This window comes from Papaver somniferum, unplaced genomic scaffold (assembly GCF_003573695.1).
Source record: "Papaver somniferum cultivar HN1 unplaced genomic scaffold, ASM357369v1 unplaced-scaffold_107, whole genome shotgun sequence".
NCBI classification, from domain to species: Eukaryota; Viridiplantae; Streptophyta; class Magnoliopsida; order Ranunculales; family Papaveraceae; genus Papaver; species Papaver somniferum.
This window is the reverse complement of record NW_020619603.1, coordinates 2430620-2454419: the sequence shown is the minus strand read 5'-3', so window position 1 is coordinate 2454419 and position 23800 is coordinate 2430620. Positions and strand designations below refer to the sequence as shown.

Here is a 23800-nt window from a genome sequence, read left to right as displayed (position 1 = left end):
ACAACAAACAGTTGATGAACACCACCACAAAACCATAACCACATATACACCAATTGAGTCCCAAATTGCCGAAACCCTTTGAGAAGCAATTTTTTTTTTTTCAATCCAATCAAAACCCGTTTACTAAAACGAAGTCAAAAAATCAAATTGATATAATAACAGAGATTTTTTCTATAACTCCTAGAAAAAAAAATCCACTAGATACAGAAAATGAGAATAGTATATGTATGAAATACTATTTAGAATAGAAGTGAACTCTGAGTTTCCAGGGTGTCAATCTACGGCTTCTTCATCCTTGGTCATCATCTTCCAAAAAAAAAAAAAAATCTTACACTACGTTTTTCTCTCTGAAGTGAACTCAGAGTGAAATGGAAGAAAGGAAAATGAAATCCTAATTTTAAAAACTCGAGGACATTTTAATCATTAGACGCTGGTTTTTCAGTGAGTCAGGGACTCAGCTGTCAGCTGCGGCTGACATCTGACTCGTGCCGAGTCGGGTAACGAATCAAATCCAGAACCCGAATCAGCAAATTGGGAGAAAGTAAGAGGCTGGTTAAGTAATCAAGCCACACCAGAATAGGAGTTGTAATGCTCACCAATTAGCACCAGAATAGGATTTTAAGAAAATCCAATTCGATTTCGAAATTGAAATAATATTCGAATCTGCTCTTGCACCAGGCAGACATGGTGCTGTGAGTATTATTCTCATAAACATATATGCATTTTAAACAAGCTACAATATACAAGGAATGATGAAATACCTCGAAAACTGATTACTGGTAAGAATTGCCTCAACCTATTTCGCAGTATAATCTTCTGCATCAGCATTTGATTGATGCATTATCTTCAACTGAACTAACACTGTCTCCTAAAACTCCCAAACCCATAGCCTGCGCCAACCTCTGCAAAACCTCTGGATCATTTAAGTACCTAAAAGCATGTGAACAATTAATCAGAGTTAAAAAGAACCAATGTTTAAAACATATACATGTAATTTTTAAGAATGAAAAGTTATTAAACCCTCAAACGTAGACATAAACATAACTAAATACCTCATCATTACAGTTGGACCACCAATCTCAATATCTTCCAGAATAGGTTTCAAATATGGATCTTTCTTGATGGAAGTCATCAGTTCTTCGAGATCTTCTTCGGAAATAGATGCACAAGTACTGTTTGAGGAAGGGTCGTGCTCGAGTTTACTAATCTCAGGTTCTTCTACGATAGGACTGTAAAACAAAATCAAAGCACTTAACGAGCTTAAGCGTACTACTGAAGATAGAATCTCTATTTCATATACTTCTTGTTGTAGTAGTAATAGTACACCTCTCGCCAAAACAATGAATTACGGTATGCAGAGAAGTAAATTACACGAATATGGAAACACAAAACCAAAGCAGTTAATGAGCTTAAATGTACCACTGAAGAGAGAAGATGAGTAATAGGAACAGGAAAATCTCTGTTCGGTATACTTCTTGGTGTAGTAGTAGCAGTACACCTCTCTTTCAAACACTCAGTTAGGTCTGTGCAAAGTAAGGTTAGCTCCAGGATTCACATGGACGAATGGCAAATCAGTATTGAAAGTTAAATTTCTATAGGCATAGATACTAGTGATTTACCAGTTCCAACTAATGAAGTGGATGAGAGAATTTGGACTGGTAATTTGTAAGGGAAAATCTTAATCCTGTTGATGCATCAATTCCGAAATTGCGGAACAAGTTTCCAAAAATTTGCTGGAATAAATCATTAGGAGACAAAATATTCAAATCATTTGAGTGGACACCTGAGCTATGAGATAAAGGGAGAGATGGTCCAGTCTCCCCTTCATCTGCTATCAAGAACGACCAATGATTCAATTCTTTGCCGAGGAACGGCTGAATCAATCAGCTCAAACTGAGTGGATACTATACATTAAAATCCAGTTTGTGTGGTATATGATGAGTGATAAAAAGTGCATATTTCTATATATTTTTCTTGGCATTTAACTCATCTTTTGTGCATTAATTCTACATTTTATCCTATATTCTGTATTTTCATTGTTTTCAAGAATAAATATTTTTCTTACTTAATTTTGCATTTTTAGGTAATAAATAAAGATTGGATGAGTTGCGGAGCAAAAAGAGCAGAAAAGTAGTGAAAAGCCAGGAGGAATTACGCAAGGAAGCCGCGAAGAGTGATGTGCGGAAGACCAAAAAAAGGATAGAAATGGGCTTGAAGAAGAAAGTTGTTCTTAAAGAAGAAGTGGGCTCAAGGTTTTCCAAGCCCAAACTCATTTCCCAAACCCATATTCTATACCCAAAAGCCTAAAACCCAAATCCATACCCGCTTGCGTCTTCAGCCGTCAGATCAGTTCTCAGAAGCATCCGACGGTCGCTCCCTTGCTGTGCATCGAAGTTTGATATCTCCGCCTTACACTACAGTACCTAACTCCATCAAGTACCGTTCGTTTCGTTGTATCTCTTCATCCGACGGTCGCTCATCGCCTGCCTCCGCATCGCCGTCAGATCCACCTACCATCTTCCCATCCGTCGCTCCTTGTCGCAGATCATCAAACCTCGCTGCACCCGCCTAACACCCAAGTATCGAACACCCTATACCCCTAGCCAAACGCCCCCTAACCCAAAATCACTCGACCTCTTCTCCTTCATACCCTGTTGCAGAGAGCTGCTCTGCAACTCCATCACCTCCACCAGCTACACCTCGCTGAACCACACCACCCTGCCATCGCCACTTCCTCCACTGTCACCAAACACCACCTACACGCCTTAGCTACCTCCCCTACCTCTATAGCCATCTAACTTATTGATTTTTCACCACTGAAACCCTAGGTGATAAATCAATAAATTAGGTGAGGCTATAAGACGCAATTGAAGACATGGAGAGGAGCAGAGAAGAGAGAATAGGCATGGGTCGACATCAATTCAGGGATTAGGTGAGTGGAATTTTCAATTCAAAAATTAGGGTTTGCAAGTTAGGGTTTCGAAATTTGGGGATATTTTGTAAAACTATAAAAGGCAATTGATGTGTAGAGAGAAGGGTGTTCTTGGTTAGCCGAGATACCCCCTAATTGGGTTAATTTCAGTTTAATTCCAATTTTAATTTCAGTTTTATCATGTGTTAGTTTCAATTGCTAGGGTCTTAAGGAAGCCTTAACTTGCTATCATGTGTGATGTGAATATGCATTCTTGAATGTTAAAAATGTTTAGGAGATAATCACTTTGGCATGTCTGCAAATTGCTCTCACAGTGGATGCCATGTATCCACTGTAGTTAGAATATCTCTATGTGGACACAGCCACCAATCATGCTAAACCAGACCATGTTGAGCCTTAGACTAGTTATACTTAGCCAGATAACTAGTGCTATGGAGCAATGTCTTATTGGGGATGATTTCTCTAGTGGAGAAACTTCTTAGACATAGGGCAGACCACATCTTAACCCATGTCATCACAAGAACAAGAATGTAGTCGTTGAATACATGGTGTAGGTTAGTGGTGGAATTAGTGATCCTAGCTCCCTTCATCTGCTTTGTTTGCTTTCACCACTGCTCACCCACTGCCTATGACCTTTGGTCACTGTCACTGTTTTTGTTACATTGCCTTGATTCTTCCTGCTTTGCTCACTCATCATCTTCACTGCCCTGTTCACTGCCTCTTGGCTTTGCTTTTCTCTTTACTGCCTTCTCATTGTTCTCACTGCACTGTCACTGCCATTTAGCTTAGGAATCTTCATGAACACACCCAAGTCCCTGTGGATCGACCCGTACTTGTGCACTCACTACATCGAAACCGTGCACTTGCGGTATCACTGTAGGCCTTAACTTTCTCCATTTTTTATACACTGTCCCCGGCCTACCAAGTTTTTGGCGCCGCTGCCGGGGACTTGGTTGTGTTGTGTTGAATTTTTTCTGGGCTGTTTTTGCATGTTAGTTCATTTGCATCATTGCATACTCTTTTGCATATTGTTTCATTCTAGCATACTCATCATGCATTGCATTCTTGCATTTTAGTGTAACTTGCTGTTTTAGTAGCTGCTGTGTAGTGCAGCTGAATTTCTTAGCTTCTAGCAAGAAACTTACTTCTCTTCTGAAACCAACAGGTGCACTGCCTTGCTGCTTGCTGAAACTCCTGTTGGGATGTTACTGTTAGGCATTGTTGCTGCACTGAACTGGTGCTGTTTCTCTTGCTTGTAGGTGCTGTTGGAGCTGGTGCTAAGAGAAGCTGCCTGACCCTGGTGCAGCTGCTGTTGCTGCTGAATTGCTCCTGTTGCTGAAGCTGTTACCCCTGCTGTTGTTGCTGTGACCTTGCTGTGAGGCTGAGAACAAACCTCTGGTGCTGATGTGCTGCTGTGAAGCCCAAATAGAGCTGAGCTGCTTCTCCTGCTGCTGCTCCTGATCCTGCTGCTGCTCCTGGTCCTGCTGCTGTGCCTCAGCTGTTGCTGCTGTGCAAAGGCAAGCTGCTGCTACCCCCTGCTGGTCCTGCTGTTGCTATGATCCAAAGCCCAACTGGGCTGATTCCAAGCAGCTGAAAAAGAACAAAGCCCAACTGGGCTTTGCAACTGAAATACCCAACTGGGCCTCAGAAAAGCCAAAGCTTAGGATGATCCAAAGCCCAACTGGGCTTTTGCAACCAAACTGAGCAGCTGGGCTGTGCTTAAGCAAGTAAGCCTAAACCCATTAAGAGAACCCAACCTGTGGGCTTCCAATTTTTAATTGTGGGCTTGTAATATTAAAGCCAATTTTTGGGCTTTTTATTTTCTGTTGGGTTTGTAATTAATTTTTGTGGGCTTGTTTGTTTAATTTGTGGGCTTGTATTTAATTTTTGTGAGCTTGTTTAATTTGGACTTGTATTTTGTATTCTGGGTTTTTAAACCCAGCTGAGCTTGTAACCGATCACGCTAGTTGAACTCGTTAGTGGGCCGAGTACCCAAATTCTAGGCCGAGATTTTGGACTCAGTTCCACCAAAAGTTTTCAAACCAGCTGAGCCACAGCAAACACAAAACCAACAGTGGGCTTGCTCCCATTCAAAAACCAAATTTTATTTTCATTTTTTTTTTTTAAAAAAAAAAAAAAAAAAAAAAATTCTTTTGCTCCCAATTTCAAAAACCAAAAATTTCTCCCATAAAAACCAAAGTTTTCCAAATGTTTCCCTAAACAACCAAAATTTTTCTTTTTCCATCAAAGCCAAATGTCTCCCGACTAAACCAAATTTTTCCCAAAAAGTCCAATCCCATTAAAAACCAAATTTTTCCCAAAAAGTCCAATCCCATTAAAAACCAAATTTTCTTGTAGATAATGTGTTAGTTAAATTTCCTTTTGTATATATTTTGTGCTCATCCATTGGACTCCGAATATGTTGGAGTTTTGCCTTGGATAACGGAGTTTTAATTCTGCTTTCGCCGAAATCGGGTATTCTCTCTCCTTTTACTCTACTCAGCATGTCCCTTTCCATATGTTGCATTTTAATTCTTTCCATATTTTGAAACATTGAGGACAATGTTTAGTTTAGGTTTGGGGGTATAGAGTAGATACCACGATAATATGCTATAATTGAAAACGAACTCCTTCTTTTGAAAAAATTGAAAAATTCCAAAAAAAAATTAAAAAATGAAAAATCATAAAAAAAATGGAGCTCATTTACCTTGAAATGTTGACTCTTGTGCAAATATGTAATTATTAGGAGTCTTAGTCTAGATATTTAGGCACCCTGATTCTAGCACAATTCACATAGTGATAAGAAATTTGCACGCGCACGATCTACCAATACATGTATGGCCTCGATCTTCAAGGTGTTTGATAGGAAGTTACGATTGCCAATCACTTTAGAATACTGAACGAAACTTGACTAGCTTGTTCTTTGGTTGGTTGGGATAGAAGGTGGAGGTTACATTAAGAAAGACAACCATCGAATTTAACTGGGTGCATCAAAAAGGGCTACCTCTTGCAAAGTGTCATGTAATCTTTTGTTTCCTTTTGTATTTGTATCAAAAGTGTTTCCTTTTCAGTTAAAAAAAAAAAAAAAAGAGAAAAAAATATCAGAAAAATACAAAAAAATCAAGTATTTATCAATTCCATCATCTCTTGTTCCAAAAATAAAAAGAGAATAGTCAATGTAAATAAGAGTCATGTAAAGAGTTATTTTGTTGTTTTGTGTAATAAGCAAGGAGGGTGTATGCCATTGATGTACAACGCGAGTAATTGTGAAATACCTCCAACTCATTCACAATTCTCGTAAAGTCCGGACAGCTAGCTAGATTTCGACCTCAGTTCTTAGCCTGAGAAACTATCTCTTGGTGATTAGTAGTCATAACTTCAGATCTTTCTTTACACATGTGTAGATACACTTTACACTCTTATCACATGTCTTTTTTTTTTGTTATCAGTGCTAGGATTGTGCCTTCGATAGCTAGATTGACATCTCCATTTTGCTGTGAGCTTAAACTGTTTTGCACATGTCACATTTGATGGAATCTGAGCTTATATTTTGACCTAGAACTTTGTAGGTACGTTCTAAGCAAACCTTCACGAGACTTAACTCGTCCACTAGGGACACTTAGTGGTTTAAAAGTCTTAGTGCATACGCTAAATGCATTCGAGAGACCAGCGACAGTGGTATAGTTAGGATTTCCTTAGTTTTGTTTTACTTGAGGACAAGTAAAATTCAGGTTTGGGGGTATTTGATGAGTGCTAAAAAGTGCATATTTCTATATATTTTTCTTGGCATTTAACTCATCTTTTGTGCATTAATTCTACATTTTATCCCATATTCTGTATTTTCATTGTTTTCAAGAATAAATATTTTTCTTACTTAATTTTGCATTTTTAGGTAATAAATAAAGATTGGATGAGTTGCGGAGCAAAAAGAGCAGAAAAGTAGTGAAAAGCCAGGAGGAATTACGCAAGGAAGCCGCGAAGAGTGATGTGCGGAAGACCAAAAAAAGGATAGAAATGGGCTTGAAGAAGAAATTTGTTCTTAAAGAAGAAGTGGGCTCAAGGTTTTCCAAGCCCAAACTCATTTCCCAAACCCATATTCTATACCCAAAAGCCTAAAACCCAAATCCATACCCGCTTGCGTCTTCAGCCGTCAGATCAGTTCTCAGAAGCATCCGACGGTCGCTCCCTTGCTGTGCATCGAAGTTTGATATCTCCGCCTTACACTACAGTACCTAACTCCATCAAGTACCGTTCGTTTCGTTGTATCTCTTCATCCGACGGTCGCTCATCGCCTGCCTCCGCATCGCCGTCAGATCCACCTACCATCTTCCCATCCATCGCTCCTTGTCGCAGATCATCAAACGTCGCTGCACCCGCCTAACACCCAAGTATCGAACACCCTATACCCCTAGCCAAACGCCCCCTAACCCAAAATCACTCGACCTCTTCTCCTCCATACCCTGTTGCAGAGAGCTGCTCTGCAACTCCATCACCTCCACCAGCTACACCTCGCTGAACCACACCACCCTGCCATCGCCACTTCCTCCACTGTCACCAAACACCACCTACACGCCTTAGCTACCTCCCCTACCTCTATAGCCATCTAACTTATTGATTTTTCACCACTGAAACCCTAGGTGATAAATCAATAAATTAGGTGAGGCTATAAGACGCAATTGAAGACATGGAGAGGAGCAGAGAAGAGAGAATAGGCATGGGTCGACATCAATTCAGGGATTAGGTGAGTGGAACTTTCAATTCAAAAATTAGGGTTTGCAAGTTAGGGTTTCGAAATTTGGGGATATTTTGTAAAACTATAAAAGGCAATTGATGTGTAGAGAGAAGGGTGTTCTTGGTTAGACGAGATACCCCCTAATTGGGTTAATTTCAGTTTAATTCCAATTTTAATTTCAGTTTTATCATGTGTTAGTTTCAATTGCTAGGGTCTTAAGGAAGCCTTAACTTGCTATCCTGTGTGATGTGAATATGCATTCTTGAATGTTAAAAATGTTTAGGAGATAATCACTTTGGCATGTCTGCAAATTGCTCTCACAGTGGATGCCATGTATCCACTGTAGTTAGAATATCTCTATGTGGACACAGCCACCAATCATGCTAAACCAGACCATGTTGAGCCTTAGACTAGTTATACTTAGCCAGATAACTAGTGCTATGGAGCAATGTCTTATTGGGGATGATTTCTCTAGTGGAGAAACTTCTTAGACATAGGGCAGACCACATCTTAACCCATGTCATCACAAGAACAAGAATGTAGTCGTTGAATACATGGTGTAGGTTAGTGGTGGAATTAGTGATCCTAGCTCCCTTCATCTGCTTTGTTTGCTTTCACCACTGCTCACCCACTGCCTATGACCTTTGGTCACTGTCACTGTTTTTGTTACATTGCCTTGATTCTTCCTGCTTTGCTCACTCATCATCTTCACTGCCCTGTTCACTGCCTCTTGGCTTTGCTTTTCTCTTTACTGCCTTCTCATTGTTCTCACTGCACTGTCACTGCCATTTAGCTTAGGGATCTTCATGAACACACCCAAGTCCCTGTGGATCGACCCGTACTTGTGCACTCACTACATCGAAACCGTGCACTTGCGGTATCACTGTAGGCCTTAACTTTCTCCATTTTTTATACACTGTCCCCGGCCTACCAAGTTTTTGGCGCCGCTGCCGGGGACTTGGCGTTGTGTTTTCGAAGCATTCTTATTTGCTGTTCTCCTTGCATTTAGTTCATCTAGCCTCACTTGCATATTCATCTTGCATATTCTCTGCACTGCATATCTTGCATCATGCATTGCATTCTTGCATCTTAGATTAACTTGCTGTTTTAGTAGCTGTTGTGTAGTGCAGCTGAAAGAAACTGATCTTTGCTGAGTCCAGGTACCTGCTGTGAAGCCCAAATAGAGCTGAGCTGCTTCTCCTGCTGCTTCTCCTGATCCTGCTGCTGCTCCTGATCCTGCTGCTGCTATTGCTGCTGTGCTCCTGTTGCTATTCCCTGCTGCTGCTGCCTGCTGAAGCTGGTGTAAGATAAAGCCCAACTGGGCTGTAAGCTGCAGAAGGAGAAGAAATTGAACCAAGCCCAACTGGGCTGTAAGCTGCAGAAGGAGAAGAAATTGAACCAAGCCCAACTGGGCCTTGAGTGTTGAAGCCAAAGCTTAGGATGATCCAAAGCCCAACTGGGCTTTTGCAACCAAACTGAACAGCTGGGCTGTGCTTCAAAGGTAAGCTTAAACCCATTAAGAGAACCCAACCTGTGGGCTTCCATTTTAAATTTGTGGGCTTGTAATAATTTTTGTTTTTCTTTATTTTTTATTGGGCTTGTAATAATTTTTCTTTTTCTTCTTTTTCTTTCTTTTATGGGTTTGTAATTATTATTGTTGTTTTTATTTTCTTTTATGGGTTGTGTTAATTTATGCTAGGATAAGTTCAAAAAAAAAATAAAAAAAAAATTATTACTTTACTTGCTCTCAAATTCTAAAACCAAATTTTATTTTGCTCCCACATTAACAACCAAATTTTTCTTCTTCCTCCTTATCCCGACAAAACCAAAATTCTCCCATAAAAACCAAAAAGTTTTCCAAATCTTTCCCTAAAAACCAAAATTTTTCCCATCAAAACCAAATGTCTCCCGCCAAAACCAAATTTTTCCCAACAAAACCAAATTTTTCCAAAAAGTCCAATCCATTTTAAAAACCAAATTTTGAGCTTTGTAAACTCTTTACTTAGCCTTTGAGCCTAATCATGTCTAGATCTTGGTCTACAGTTGGGGAATACAACAAATCCCTTAGAGAACTTGCGCGTGGACATACTTCACGTTATGAACCTCTCATAGATCATGATGTCAATAGTCATAGGAATTATTATGGACATTTTCAAAGTCCCGAGCCTCAATACATGAACCCTAATGACTATTCACACATGCATCGTTTGCCACAACGTGAAAATGAACATTTTGCTAATGCCTCACTCACACAATCATCTCTTGTGGATCAATTAGAAGCTCGAATCGCAGCTTTAGAAATGCAATCACATGAGGAATCTGTCACATCTAATTTTCTTAGGCAACCTGAAATCTATGCATGTCCTGCATGTGGTAGTTTAGACCACCCTGTTGAGAATTGTCATATTTTGCATAATTTTAGGCAATCTAGAGAAAATCCAAGGTATGAAATGCCCATAAATTGTGAGAATGGTAGTCATTGGGACCATAATCAATCCTTTGAGGGTTGCGATCAATCTTTTATAAACCCTAATGACCATGCACACATGTACCAATCACCACAATTTGAACATGAAGAATTTTGTACTCCCATGAATTTAGACTCCACCACAGAAGCTTTCAGACTCAGTGAGCAAAACTTCGATAGATCTACATCACGAATTCAGGCATATTTAGATCAGATTTTGCTTCACATACAAAAGGAGGAAATTCATGAGGAAATGTATGTTGTCCCTAATGAAGTGTCTAGTCCCATTCATGTAAATGATGTTGAATATGAACTTAATTTAGAGGAACATGAATCGACTAACGACACCACCACTTTTAATGAGGACCAATATGCATGCTACCATGATGATGATTATGATGATGTGTTAGAAGAACATGAAAATATTGTGGAACCTGTTGGTTCAATAACATATGGCTTCTCGCCCTCGACCTTCATGAATGTTGTTTTTTTCTAATACTCATTGTAATTCATATGATTTTGATATTGACATGGGATTCGTACAATTATTCTGTGAAGATGAGCATGACATAGGAATAGTTGAATCTTCTGTAGACACTAATGTTATTATGCATGAAAATATAAGTGATGTGTCTGATTCTCTACCTAGGTCACATTGTGATATTTCCATTGAATTGCCGATGCATGAGGACAAATCTGTTGATGATGTTGATGATTCTGAGTGTGAACTTGCTAATTTGATTGATGATTGTGAGCATGATGTGACATGTGTAGATGATTTAGGAGATTTTGATTTGATTGATAATGACGCACCTATTCTCCTACATGAGTCACAATCTGATGGCCTTCCACCCAACCTAGATTTGGTTTGTACCAATATTGTAAAACCAATTTTTCTGAGAATGCCTAATCTAGGTTTGGAACTATGTGCTTCCCAAGTCCTCTTGGACCATTTTGCATTCAAATATAATATCTTTGAGGAACCACAGTTGGAAATTGCATGTTTGCCCGTCCCTAGCAAAGTTCATTTTGAGCTAGACCTTTTGCATGATGAACCCCCGAAACTGCGCGATTTTGTTTTCAAAATTATATCTTCTGTAAAATCCAGGTTTGAGGGTAGCTCATTTTGTTTCACAGCTTCACTTGCATGCCTACCATATTATTATTGTGTGAAGCTGTTGAAACCTTTACACTTTGTCTTTTGGGTTGATCCTCAACTCTTTAGATTGTTAGTGTATGGTGAATTTTTTGTATATAATCCAGTAGATAAAATTTCTTAAAAACCCTTTTGTTCCTTTTGTATATATTTTGCTAATCCAATATGATCTCGGCTGAAATATGTTGGATTTTTGCCTTGAATAACGGAGTTTTAATTCTGCTTTCGCCGAAATCGGGTATTCTCTCTCCTTTTACTCTACTCAGCATGTCCCTTTCCATATGTTGCATTTTAATTCTTTCCATATTTTGAAACATTGAGGACAATGTTTAGTTTAGGTTTGGGGGTATAGAGTAGATACCATGATAATTTGCCATAATTGAAAACGAACTCCTTCTTTTGAAAAAAATTGAAAAATTCAAAAAAATTAAAAAATCAAAAATCATAAAAATGGAGCTCATTTACCTTGAAATGTTGACTCTTGTGCAAATATGTATTTTTATTAGGAGTCTTAGTCTAGATATTTAGGCACCCTGATTCTAGCACAATTCACATAGTGATAAGAAATTTGCACGCGCACGATCTACCAATACATGTATGGCCTCGATCTTCAAGGTGTTTGATAGGAAGTTACGATTGCCAATCACTTTAGAATAATGAACGAAACTTGACTAGCTTGTTCTTTGGTTGGTTGGGATAGAAGGTGGAGGTTACATTAAGAAAGACAACCATCGAATTTAACTGGGTGCATCAAAAAGGGCTACCTCTTGCAAAGTGTCATGTAATCTTTTGTTTCTTTTTGTTATGTATCAAAAGTGTTTCCTTGTTCAAAAAAAAAAAAAACAAAAAAAAAACAAAAAAATCAAGTATTTATCAATTCCATCATCTCTTGTTCCAAAAATAAAAAGAGAATAGTCAATGTAAATAAGAGTCATTTTGTTGTTTCATTGTAATAAGCAAGGAGGGTGTATGCCATTGATGTACAACGCGAGTAATTGTGAAATACCTCCAACTCATTCACAATTCTCGTAAAGTCCGGACAGCTAGCTAGATTTCGACCTCAGTTCTTAGCCTGAGAAACTATCTCTTGGTGATTAGTAGTCATAACTTCAAATCTTTCTTTACACATGTGTAGATACACTTTACACTCTTATCACATGTCTTTTTTTGTTATCAGTGCTAGGATTGTGCCTTCGATAGCTAGATTGACATCTCCATTTTGCTGTGAGCTTAAACTTTTTTGCACATGTCACATTTGATGGAATCTGAGCTTATATTTTGACCTAGAACTTTGTAGGTACGTTCTAAGCAAACCTTCACGAGACTTCAACTCGTCCACTAGGGACACTTAGTGGTTTAAAAGGCTTAGTGCATACGCTAAATGCATTCGAGAGACCAGCGACAGTGGTATAGGTAGGATTTCCTTAGATTTGTTTTACTTGAGGACAAGTAAAATTCAGGTTTGGGGGTATTTGATGAGTGCTAAAAAGTGCATATTTCTATATATTTTTCTTGGCATTTAACTCATCTTTTGTGCATTAATTCTACATTTTATCCCATATTCTGTATTTTCATTGTTTTCAAGAATAAATATTTTTCTTACTTAATTTTGCATTTTTAGGTAATAAATAAAGATTGGATGAGTTGCGGAGCAAAAAGAGCAGAAAAGTAGTGAAAAGCCAGGAGGAATTACGCAAGGAAGCCGCGAAGAGTGATGTGCGGAAGACCAAAAAAAGGATAGAAATGGGCTTGAAGAAGAAATTTGTTCTTAAAGAAGAAGTGGGCTCAAGGTTTTCCAAGCCCAAACTCATTTCCCAAACCCATATTCTATACCCAAAAGCCTAAAACCCAAATCCATACCCGCTTGCGTCTTCAGCCGTCAGATCAGTTCTCAGAAGCATCCGACGGTCGCTCCCTTGCTGTGCATCGAAGTTTGATATCTCCGCCTTACACTACAGTACCTAACTCCATCAAGTACCGTTCGTTTCGTTGTATCTCTTCATCCGACGGTCGCTCATCGCCTGCCTCCGCATCGCCGTCAGATCCACCTACCATCTTCCCATCCATCGCTCCTTGTCGCAGATCATCAAACGTCGCTGCACCCGCCTAACACCCAAGTATCGAACACCCTATACCCCTAGCCAAACGCCCCCTAACCCAAAATCACTCGACCTCTTCTCCTCCATACCCTGTTGCAGAGAGCTGCTCTGCAACTCCATCACCTCCACCAGCTACACCTCGCTGAACCACACCACCCTGCCATCGCCACTTCCTCCACTGTCACCAAACACCACCTACACGCCTTAGCTACCTCCCCTACCTCTATAGCCATCTAACTTATTGATTTTTCACCACTGAAACCCTAGGTGATAAATCAATAAATTAGGTGAGGCTATAAGACGCAATTGAAGACATGGAGAGGAGCAGAGAAGAGAGAATAGGCATGGGTCGACATCAATTCAGGGATTAGGTGAGTGGACTTTTCAATTCAAAAATTAGGGTTTGCAAGTTAGGGTTTCGAAATTTGGGGATATTTTGTAAAACTATAAAAGGCAACTGATGTGTAGAGAGAAGGGTGTTCTTGGATTAACCAAGTAACCAATTAGGGTTAAATTTCAGTTTTGATATTTTAATTTTAATTCAATTTAGTTCCAGTTTCAATTTAGGTTTGTTTTAATTTTCAATTTCAATTTCAATTGTTATGTTTTAATTCCATGTGTGATGTTTAATTTCCTGTTTTTATGGTTTAATTTCATGTTAGGGTTAGTTTACTGTTGTGTGTCAATGCTAGGTTAGAGCCTTAGAGCATTGAGTTGATTGAGCAGTGGGGAGAAACTAGTGCTCACTAGTGACTGTGAGCAAGCTGGTTCTCTTCCCACTCTAGATGAATGCCTAAAGCCATTGCCTTGGCTTTGCTTTTTTCCTTCCTTTTTTTTACTTCACTGTCTTCTTCACACCCCTGCCCTTGGCTTAGGCCTTGGTTCCATTGTTCTTGTTTAGTTTCATTGCACTGTCACTTTTCCTCATTCCTTCACTGCCACTGTTTTACTTTCACTTGTCCTTCATTTTGTTTGCTATTTTCTCCTGCTACTTCAACTTCTCTTGCTGCTGCTGCTTTCCTTCCTCTTGCTACTGCAGCTTGCTTCTCTTGCCCTGTGCTACAGCCACTGCTGCTGCTGCAACTGAGTTCGGCTCACAGCACAAGCCCAGTTCAGTCCACAGTTAACTCCAAAGGCCTAGTTACTCTCAGGTCAAAAGCTAAGCCCAGGAACAAAGCCCAAAAGCCCAAATCCATCCACTGTTTGGTTTACAAGCCAACTGAGTTCAAGGCTCAGTTCAGTTCACTTGAACCCAAATTCATTACATTTCCAAAGGCCCAGATCCTTGACTGAATCCAAAGCCAAGTTCACAGTTCATTCCAACATCATTCAAAGGCCCAAGGCCTAAAGCACTTCACCATTACAAACAAACCCACTAAGCATTAAGCACAATTAGAAGCCCAATAGCAATTTAGAGCCCAAATAGCTAGAAACTCCAAACACACCCAGTCTCTGTGGATCGACCCGTACTTGCACGAGTTACAACTGACGACCGTGCACTTGCGGTATTACTGTAGGCCCGCGTTTCATTACGCTCATATTTTCACCCTCCTTGGGGTCCACCAAGTTTTTGGCGCCGCTGCCGGGGACCATTTTGCATTTAAATATAATATCTTTTGGCCTACCAAGTTTTTGGCGCCGCTGCCGGGGATTGGTGCTGTGTTTTTCTTGTTGTTTTATTAGCTATTTTTGCATTTCACTGCATAGCATTTGCATCTGCATCTGCTTCACTTCATTTGCTGTTGGACCTGCTGTTCTGAACCTGTTTTTCCTCTGCTGGGACGCCACCAAGGAAAAGAACCAAAACCCAACTGGGTTTTTGCAACAATATCAGAGCAGCTGGGCTGTGCTAAAACGGTAAGCCTAAACCCATTCATTGAGAGAACCCAACCTGTGGGCTTCCAATTTTTTTTAATTGTGGGCTTGTAATAATTAACCCAATTTTTTTGGGCTTTTTATTTTTCTATTTTGGGTTTGTAATAATTTATTTGTGGGCTTGTATTTATTTTTTGTGGGCTTGTTTAAATTCTTTCATTGGACTTGTATTTTGAACTCTGGGTTTAAACCCAGCTGAGCTTGTAAGCATCAATTGGACTTGTATTCCACTCGAAAGTGGACCTCGAAACCAAAGTTTTAAAACAAACGTCGGGCCTTAACCAACTGGGCCAAATTAAACTTTCAAAATTAAAACTTAGTGTTTCGTGGGCCGCAGCCTTCCATCCATTTCATTAGAGGCTTGCACAGTGGGCTTGCTCCCATACAAAAACCAAATTTTATTTTATTTAAAAAAAAAAAAAAAAAAAAAAAACCTTTTGTTCCTTTTGTATATATTTTGCTAATCCAATTTGATCTCGGCTAAAATATGTTGGATTTTTGCCTTGAATAACGGAGTTTTAATTCTGCTTTCGCCGAAATCGGGTATTCTCTCTCCTTTTACTCTACTCAGCATGTCCCTTTCCATATGTTGCATTTTAATTCTTTCCATATTTTGAAACATTGAGGACAATGTTTAGTTTAGGTTTGGGGGTATAGAGTAGATACCATGATAATTTGCTATAATTGAAAACGAACTCCTTCTTCTTTTTGAAAAAATTGAAAAATTCCAAAAAAATTAAAAAATCAAAATTCAAAAAAATTAAAAAATGAAAAATCATAAAAAATGGAGCTCATTTACCTTGAAATGTTGACTCTTGTGCAAATATGTATTTTTATTAGGAGTCTTAGTCTAGATATTTAGGCACCCTGATTCTAGCACAATTCACATAGTGATAAGAAATTTGCACGCGCACGATCTATCAATACATGTATGGCCTCGATCTTCAAGGTGTTTGATATGAAGTTACGATTGCCAATCACTTTAGAATACTGAACGAAACTTGACTAGCTTGTTCTTTGGTTGGTTGGGATAGAAGGTGGAGGTTACATTAAGAAAGACAACCATCGAATTTAACTGGGTGCATCAAAAAGGGCTACCTCTTGCAAAGTGTCATGTAATCTTTTGTTTCCTTTTGTAATTATATCAAAAGTGTTTCCTTCTTCCAAAAAAAAAAAAAAAAAAAAAAAAAAAAAAAAAAAAAAAAAAAAAAAAAAAAAAAAAAAAAAAAAAAAAAAAAAAAAAAAAAAAAAAAAAAAAAAAAAAAAAAAAAAAAAAAAAAAAAAAAAAAAAAATCAAGTATTTATCAATTCCATCATCTCTTGTTCCAAAAATAAAAAGAGAATAGTCAATGTAATTAAGAGTCATGTAAATAGTCATCTTTTGTGTTTTTGTGTTGTAAGCAAGGAGGGTGTATGCCATTGATGTACAACGCGAGTAATTGTGAAATACCTCCAACTCATTCACAATTCTCGTAAAGTCCGGACAGCTAGCTAGATTTCGACCTCAGTTCTTAGCCTGAGAAACTATCTCTTGGTGATTAGTAGTCATAACTTCAGATCTTTCTTTACACATGTGTAGATACACTTTACACTCTTATCACATGTCTTTTTTGTTATCAGTGCTAGGATTGTGCCTTCGATAGCTAGATTGACATCTCCATTTTGCTGTGAGCTTAAACTGTTTTGCACATGTCACATTTGATGGAATCTGAGCTTATATTTTGACCTAGAACTTTGTAGGTACGTTCTAAGCAAACCTTCACGAGACTTCAACTCGTCCACTAGGGACACTTAGTGGTTTAAAAGGATTAGTGCATACGCTAAATGCATTCGAGAGACCAGCGACAGTGGTATAGGTAGGATTTCCTTAGTTTTGTTTTACTTGAGGACAAGTAAAATTCAGGTTTGGGGGTATTTGATGAGTGCTAAAAAGTGCATATTTCTATATATTTTTCTTGGCATTTAACTCATCTTTTGTGCATTAATTCTACATTTTATCCCATATTCTGTATTTTCATTGTTTTCAAGAATAAATATTTTTCTTACTTAATTTTGCATTTTTAGGTAATAAATAAAGATTGGATGAGTTGCGGAGCAAAAAGAGCAGAAAAGTAGTGAAAAGCCATGAGGAATTACGCAAGGAAGCCGCGAAGAGTGATGTGCGGAAGACCAAAAAAAGGATAGAAATGGGCTTGAAGAAGAAAGTTGTTCTTAAAGAAGAAGTGGGCTCAAGGTTTTCCAAGCCCAAACTCATTTCCCAAACCCATATTCTATACCCAAAAGCCTAAAACCCAAATCCATACCCGCTTGCGTCTTCAGCCGTCAGATCAGTTCTCAGAAGCATCCGACGGTCGCTCCCTTGCTGTGCATCGAAGTTTGATATCTCCGCCTTACACTACAGTACCTAACTCCATCAAGTACCGTTCGTTTCGTTGTATCTCTTCATCCGACGGTCGCTCATCGCCTGCCTCCGCATAGCCGTCAGATCCACCTACCATCTTCCCATCCATCGCTCCTTGTCGCAGATCATCAAACCTCGCTGCACCCGCCTAACACCCAAGTACCGAACACCCTATACCCCTAGCCAAACGCCCCCTAACCCAAAATCACTCGACCTCTTCTCCTCCATACCCTGTTGCAGAGAGCTGCTCTGCAACTCCATCACCTCCACCAGCTACACCTCGCTGAACCACACCACCCTGCCATCGCCACTTCCTCCACTGTCACCAAACACCACCTACACGCCTTAGCTACCTCCCCTACCTCTATAGCCATCTAACTTATTGATTTTTTACCACTGAAACCCTAGGTGATAAATCAATAAATTAGGTGAGGCTATAAGACGCAATTGAAGACATGGAGAGGAGCAGAGAAGAGAGAATAGGCATGGGTCGACATCAATTCAGGGATTAGGTGAGTGGAATTTTCAATTCAAAAATTAGGGTTTGCAAGTTAGGGTTTCGAAATTTGGGGATATTTTGTAAAACTATAAAAGGCAATTGATGTGTAGAGAGAAGGGTGTTCTTGGTTAGCCGAGATACCCCCTAATTGGGTTAATTTCAGTTTAATTCCAATTTTAATTTCAGTTTTATCATGTGTTAGTTTCAATTGCTAGGGTCTTAAGGAAGCCTTAACTTGCTATCCTGTGTGATGTGAATATGCATTCTTGAATGTTAAAAATGTTTAGGAGATAATCACTTTGGCATGTCTGCAAATTGCTCTCACAGTGGATGCCATGTATCCACTGTAGTTAGAATATCTCTATGTGGACACAGCCACCAATCATGCTAAACCAGACCATGTTGAGCCTTAGACTAGTTATACTTAGCCAGATAACTAGTGCTATGGAGCAATGTCTTATTGGGGATGATTTCTCTAGTGGAGAAACTTCTTAGACATAGGGCAGACCACATCTTAACCCATGTCATCACAAGAACAAGAATGTAGTCGTTGAATACATGGTGTAGGTTAGTGGTGGAATTAGTGATCCTAGCTCCCTTCATCTGCTTTGTTTGCTTTCACCACTGCTCACCCACTGCCTATGACCTTTGGTCACTGTCACTGTTTTTGTTACATTGCCTTGATTCTTCCTGCTTTGCTCACTCATCATCTTCACTGCCCTGTTCACTGTCTCTTGGCTTTGCTTTTCTCTTTACTGCCTTCTCATTGTTCTCACTGCACTGTCACTGCCATTTAGCTTAGGAATCTTCATGAACACACCCAAGTCCCTGTGGATCGACCCGTACTTGTGCACTCACTACATCGAAACCGTGCACTTGCGGTATCACTGTAGGCCTTAACTTTCTCCATTTTTTATACACTGTCCCCGGCCTACCAGTATAGAAAGACAACAAATTGCTTTTGAAATTTCAAGAATAACGCAAACAAAACTCATTTTCCCATCAATGATTTACAGCACCAATCAAATTCAACACAAGTCAATCAATCAATATGCTTATTGAACAACAAAAAATGGAAATCTAACAAATGCGAAAACGGACAGCTGCCTCTCTTCAACAATCATCTATCCCCAATCTCATATTAGACAAATGCACCAACAATGTAGCAAAATTTAGTGCAAATGGTGATCAACTGTGGAAATCTAGTGGTACTTTTACTTTTATCTCAATATGATGGCAAGTCAAATGTGGAAACTGGAAAGTGGGGCTTGTGCTTCTGATGACAATATGACGGAAAGAGGAATTTCAATTGCTTCAAGATGCTTCTAATTGTGTCATAAGAAGGAAGAAAGTTTCAACCATTTGATGTGGGAATGTGAGGTTTGCTACAGCTTAATTATGGGTCGTCTAGATTACACACCAAAATGCTGCTGACTTTAAAAAAAAAAGGTTTGATTGGATGTTAATTTCAGTAAATCAAATGGCATAAATGAAGAAAAAACGTACCCTGATGTAGTGATTTCATTAGCCTCCTCCTCCTTTTCGTCATCAGACCTTACAATTCGAAGTTTCTCTAATTTAGCCTTTTCCCTTTTGTTCTTTTTAAGTTTTTTTCTATAAGCCTTTTTGCTCTCAGAATGATACCTTGCCTTATTATCTCTCGTCATATCTGCCATCAACAAACAAAAAAAAAAGTTAACGGAAAACAACAAGAAGAAAGATCAGAAATCACAGATCTACATATACAAAGTCAAAGATTCCAAAAAAGTTAAACAACCTAAAACAGAGGGGGTTGAAGCACTGGGATACTGGAAGGTCTTATTTTCTATAGTCTTTTTCCGGTCAAACTAAGTCGTTATAGATACTAAGAGTCTCTTTTACAATATAGAAGTAAGAAAACAACCAAAAGTTTTGAGTATAGAGAGACAGCGAAACCAATGAATTACGCACTGAAGCCACAATCCACATTCCATCATTTGTACTAAACCCACATCTAATTTTATCAGGCTTTTATTCTATCCATCCACAGAACAATAATAGCCGTTTGAAAAATAGAGTCTTACACGAAACATAAGCAATAAGCACGGATTTATGTTGTTTGGTTATACTTTAACAAGATGTTTAGCTAAATGCAAGAGATAAATAGTTCACCCCCCAATATCGTCCCTAAGAGTTCAAGCCTCCTAAAATAGTTATTGATGCAGAGTGCTACTGCTACTACACATCTCAGCCATTCTAAAAGCATACTGCATAGTCAGTGACCAAATGTACTGGGAAATTGCATGTGCTCTATTCAACTACTTATAAAGACTATAAAGAGATCAATTTGATTACACCAATGTATATATTCAGTGAATTCAGTAGTTATAAACTCGGACATTTCAGCTTAAGCATCTACTTGAGTGCCATGAGACATGAAGTAACAGTTGTTAGGTCTCTTTCCTGCCTCATACGAACCAATTAAAACAGAATGCTCATAATTATCAGGTTAACATATTTCAATTATCCCGAATTACTGAAATCTGAACATTGTCGATAACTAAAACTTGAGGACACAATCTAATAAAGAATGCCCGAACAACGAACATAGTGCTGCACAATCGATAACATATTTCAATTATCCCGAATTACTGAAATCTGAACATTGTTATTTATTATCCCTGAGTTCTGCAGGGATAATAAATAACAACCACGAAATTCAATTCTTCCGATGGACTGTCATGTCTAAAATGTTGTCATTATGAATTTGCAATTCTATCTAATACACTTCACTTCACGTTGTCGACGGTATCACCAAATAAAACATTTTCTAAAATGTTTTTTTTTCAGAGTAAACCATCTTTGTAAAAACTCATCAATAGTTCCATCCAAGTTTAAAAATGATTAAAACCCAGGAAAGATAAAAGAAATTGATGGAGAAGAAGCAGGAATAAACATTTTAGTCCCACTACAACTTCATTGTAACAATAAAACAAACAGATGATGAACACCATAAAGCCATAACTTCAAATATACTCCAATTGAGTCCCAAAATGCCGAAATCCTTTGAGAAGCAAACAAATTTTTTGCAGTCTAATCAAAACCCATTACTAAAAGAAGAACAAAAAAATCCAAAGATGAAATTGATAATAGTAACAGGGATTTTTTTCTTCAATTCTAGAAAAAGGACCCACTGGATACAGAGAAAATGAGAATGAGGAAAACGGGAGGACAGTACGAAATACCTTTGTTGATTTTCAATCCATGGCTTCTTCTTCATCCTTGATCATCATCTTTCAAAACAGAAAATAAAAATCCAACCTTTTCGTTTTTGTCTCTGAACTCTGAAGTGATATGAAAGAAAGAAAAATGAAATCCTTGTTTCCAAATCTCCAGGACATTTTAGTCATTATACACGAGTAATTGGTTTGATTCATGAGTCAGGGACGAGTAAGATCGCGACTCAGCTGTGAAACATCTGACTCTAAATCTGACAAGAAACAGAACTCAGCATCCCCAAACGTCAGAAATAAATCGACGGTTACCAATACAACAAATTGGAGTAAGAGTGTCTCGTTCAAACGGGGTGTCAAGATTACTGGTACACTGGGTGTTCCCTTGAGATTTCCGGTGAGACTACACAATCTTGGAATCGGGGAAAAATGGAGACAGAAAGCACTGAAGTTGGGTCTGTGCGAATTGTCACTGTACTCGGTATTAAGGCAGAGTCACGAAGAGTTTACTTGGCGAAGAAGGCAAGATGCGAAGTAGATAAATTATCAAGCCAGAAATAGGACAGGTGTCCCGACAAGACCACGTGAAGTCAGCGAAAGGTGAGGGAAAACTTTATGGAATATGTTCCAGGCGAAGTATAAAGTAACCTCGACGAGATAATGTGGGTTGTATACCATTAGGGTTGTTAGGGGCCATAAATAGAGACCTTGGGGAAATGTAAAGAGAGAGATGTGGTGGAGAGGGAAAAGTCTAGAATAGGAGAGAGAGAATTAGGGTTTCCTTGTAATTCATAGGCTTGGAGAAGGGATTAGGGTTTCCTAGTATCTCATGAGTGTAACTTGTATTTCGCTTGAGATTAATAAATAAACTTAAGTTCTTGTGTTTATCATGTCTTAGATCTTACTTACTTTCTATTTGGGTGTGTTGTTGGATTTCCAGTAATCACATTTTGGCGTCCAGAAATAGGGATCTTAGATTGGGGGTCAATCCTCATCTAAGAGTTAGAAGAAAGTCGAGGTTGTGAAAATAGGAGATCTAGATAATTAGGGTTGGAAAAAGTTCAGTTGATATTGAAATAAGGATAGGTTGATGGCTAGAACATCAGATCGAGCAGCGCATGTGATAGCAATAAGGAAAAGTAAACGATTGGCAGATAAGAGGGGAAGGATGGAACGGGCCGGAACATCAGCTATGGGAGACAGACGAGAAGAGAACCAGCGGCAGACGGAAGAAGATGGCCTCAGGGAAGGTTCTGTCCACACATCCGATACATACACCGTTGTCGAGGAGGAGATGACTCGCGAGGAGATGGAAAAGAATATCGGAGAAGAAAACATGATGTTGGACCAGTTAAGGGAGACACTTCACCGTGAACGAGAACGGGACCGGGACTTGGCGGAACATCAGGTGCAGTTGGTAAGGCATAATGCTAGGTTGAGGCAACAAAACCGGCAACTTAACGAAAACATGGAGATGAATGCCATAGATTCGGAAGGAAACACTGTATCTTCGGAGGAAGATGAACTACGACGAAGGAGATATGACCACGAAGAAGATGGAGGAAGACAAAGAAGAAGACGACGAATGGATGTCGATGAAGAAAGAGACTTGAGAAGAGCACTGGAGATCTCACAATGGGAAGATCATAGGCAGAGACATGAGGAGGAACAAAGGCAGGAGGGCGAACTGCAACGTCAGGCGAATCTTATCCGAGATGAGGAGCAAAGACGACGACCAGGCGAAGGGAGGCTTAGCGTGATGAGAGGCCGTCACCATGAGGAGGATGGAGGAAACTTGAACCAAGAAGTTCTAAACGAGCCGAGAGACATGAGGGCTTTAATAAATAACTCGCGAAGAGGTGGAAGAGTGCAGTTAGCAGAAGCGATAGAGGAAGCAGATAAGTCTCCATTCACCTATGAGATCATGCATGCGGACATCCTGGAGAAATGCGTGTTACCAAAGCTTGCAAGCATATTCAGTGGATCGGAAATTGCAGTGCAACACTTGAAGCAATATACCCTTTCGCTGATGCAATGGGGACGAAATGACGCCGTACTTTGTCGATATTTCCCTGCGAGCTTAGCAGGGGAGGCAGTAGCCTGGTTCGATGGACTCCCGGAAAAGTCAATATCATCATTCAAAGATTTGCAGAAGATATTCTTGACGACGTATATAAGCAACAACTTGTTGAGGCCAGGGATAAAGACTCTGTTCAACCTGAGGGATAAGGCCAACGGAAAGCTCGCGAGAGTTGGTCACGAGATGGAGAACAGTATGTAGCGAGTTAGCAAGGAGAGTTGATGAACGAAACTTCATCTTAGCATTCGTGAATGCTTTGATCCCAACGGACTTGTTGTACACACAAATATTCATTATTCGAAACTCGATAACGATGAATGAGCTGAGGGAGTACCAGGAGGAATACA

General features: G+C 39.2%; 1 protein-coding gene across 2 annotated transcripts; it reads right to left on the bottom strand.

Moving 5' to 3' along the window:
• Window positions 1-255: 255 nt before the first annotated feature.
• On the bottom strand, window positions 256-21520 carry LOC113327648 (ankyrin repeat domain-containing protein 2A-like). 2 transcript variants are annotated; one of them, XR_003349117.1, is made up of 5 exons: window positions 21386-21520; window positions 19668-19830; window positions 1053-1229; window positions 762-930; window positions 256-306 (listed from the first exon to the last, which is right to left on the bottom strand). XR_003349117.1 is itself a non-coding variant. In XM_026574807.1 (4 exons), the coding sequence occupies exons 2-4, from the start codon at window positions 19826-19828 to the stop codon at window positions 822-824; spliced, it is 447 nt and encodes a 148-aa protein (XP_026430592.1). In that variant the 5' UTR covers window positions 19829-19830; window positions 21386-21520; the 3' UTR covers window positions 603-821. The 2 variants fall into 2 exon arrangements, 1 of the variants encoding a protein (XP_026430592.1); XM_026574807.1 differs by lacking the exon at window positions 256-306 and having other exon boundaries at window positions 603-930.
• Window positions 21521-23800: the final 2280 nt, after the last annotated feature.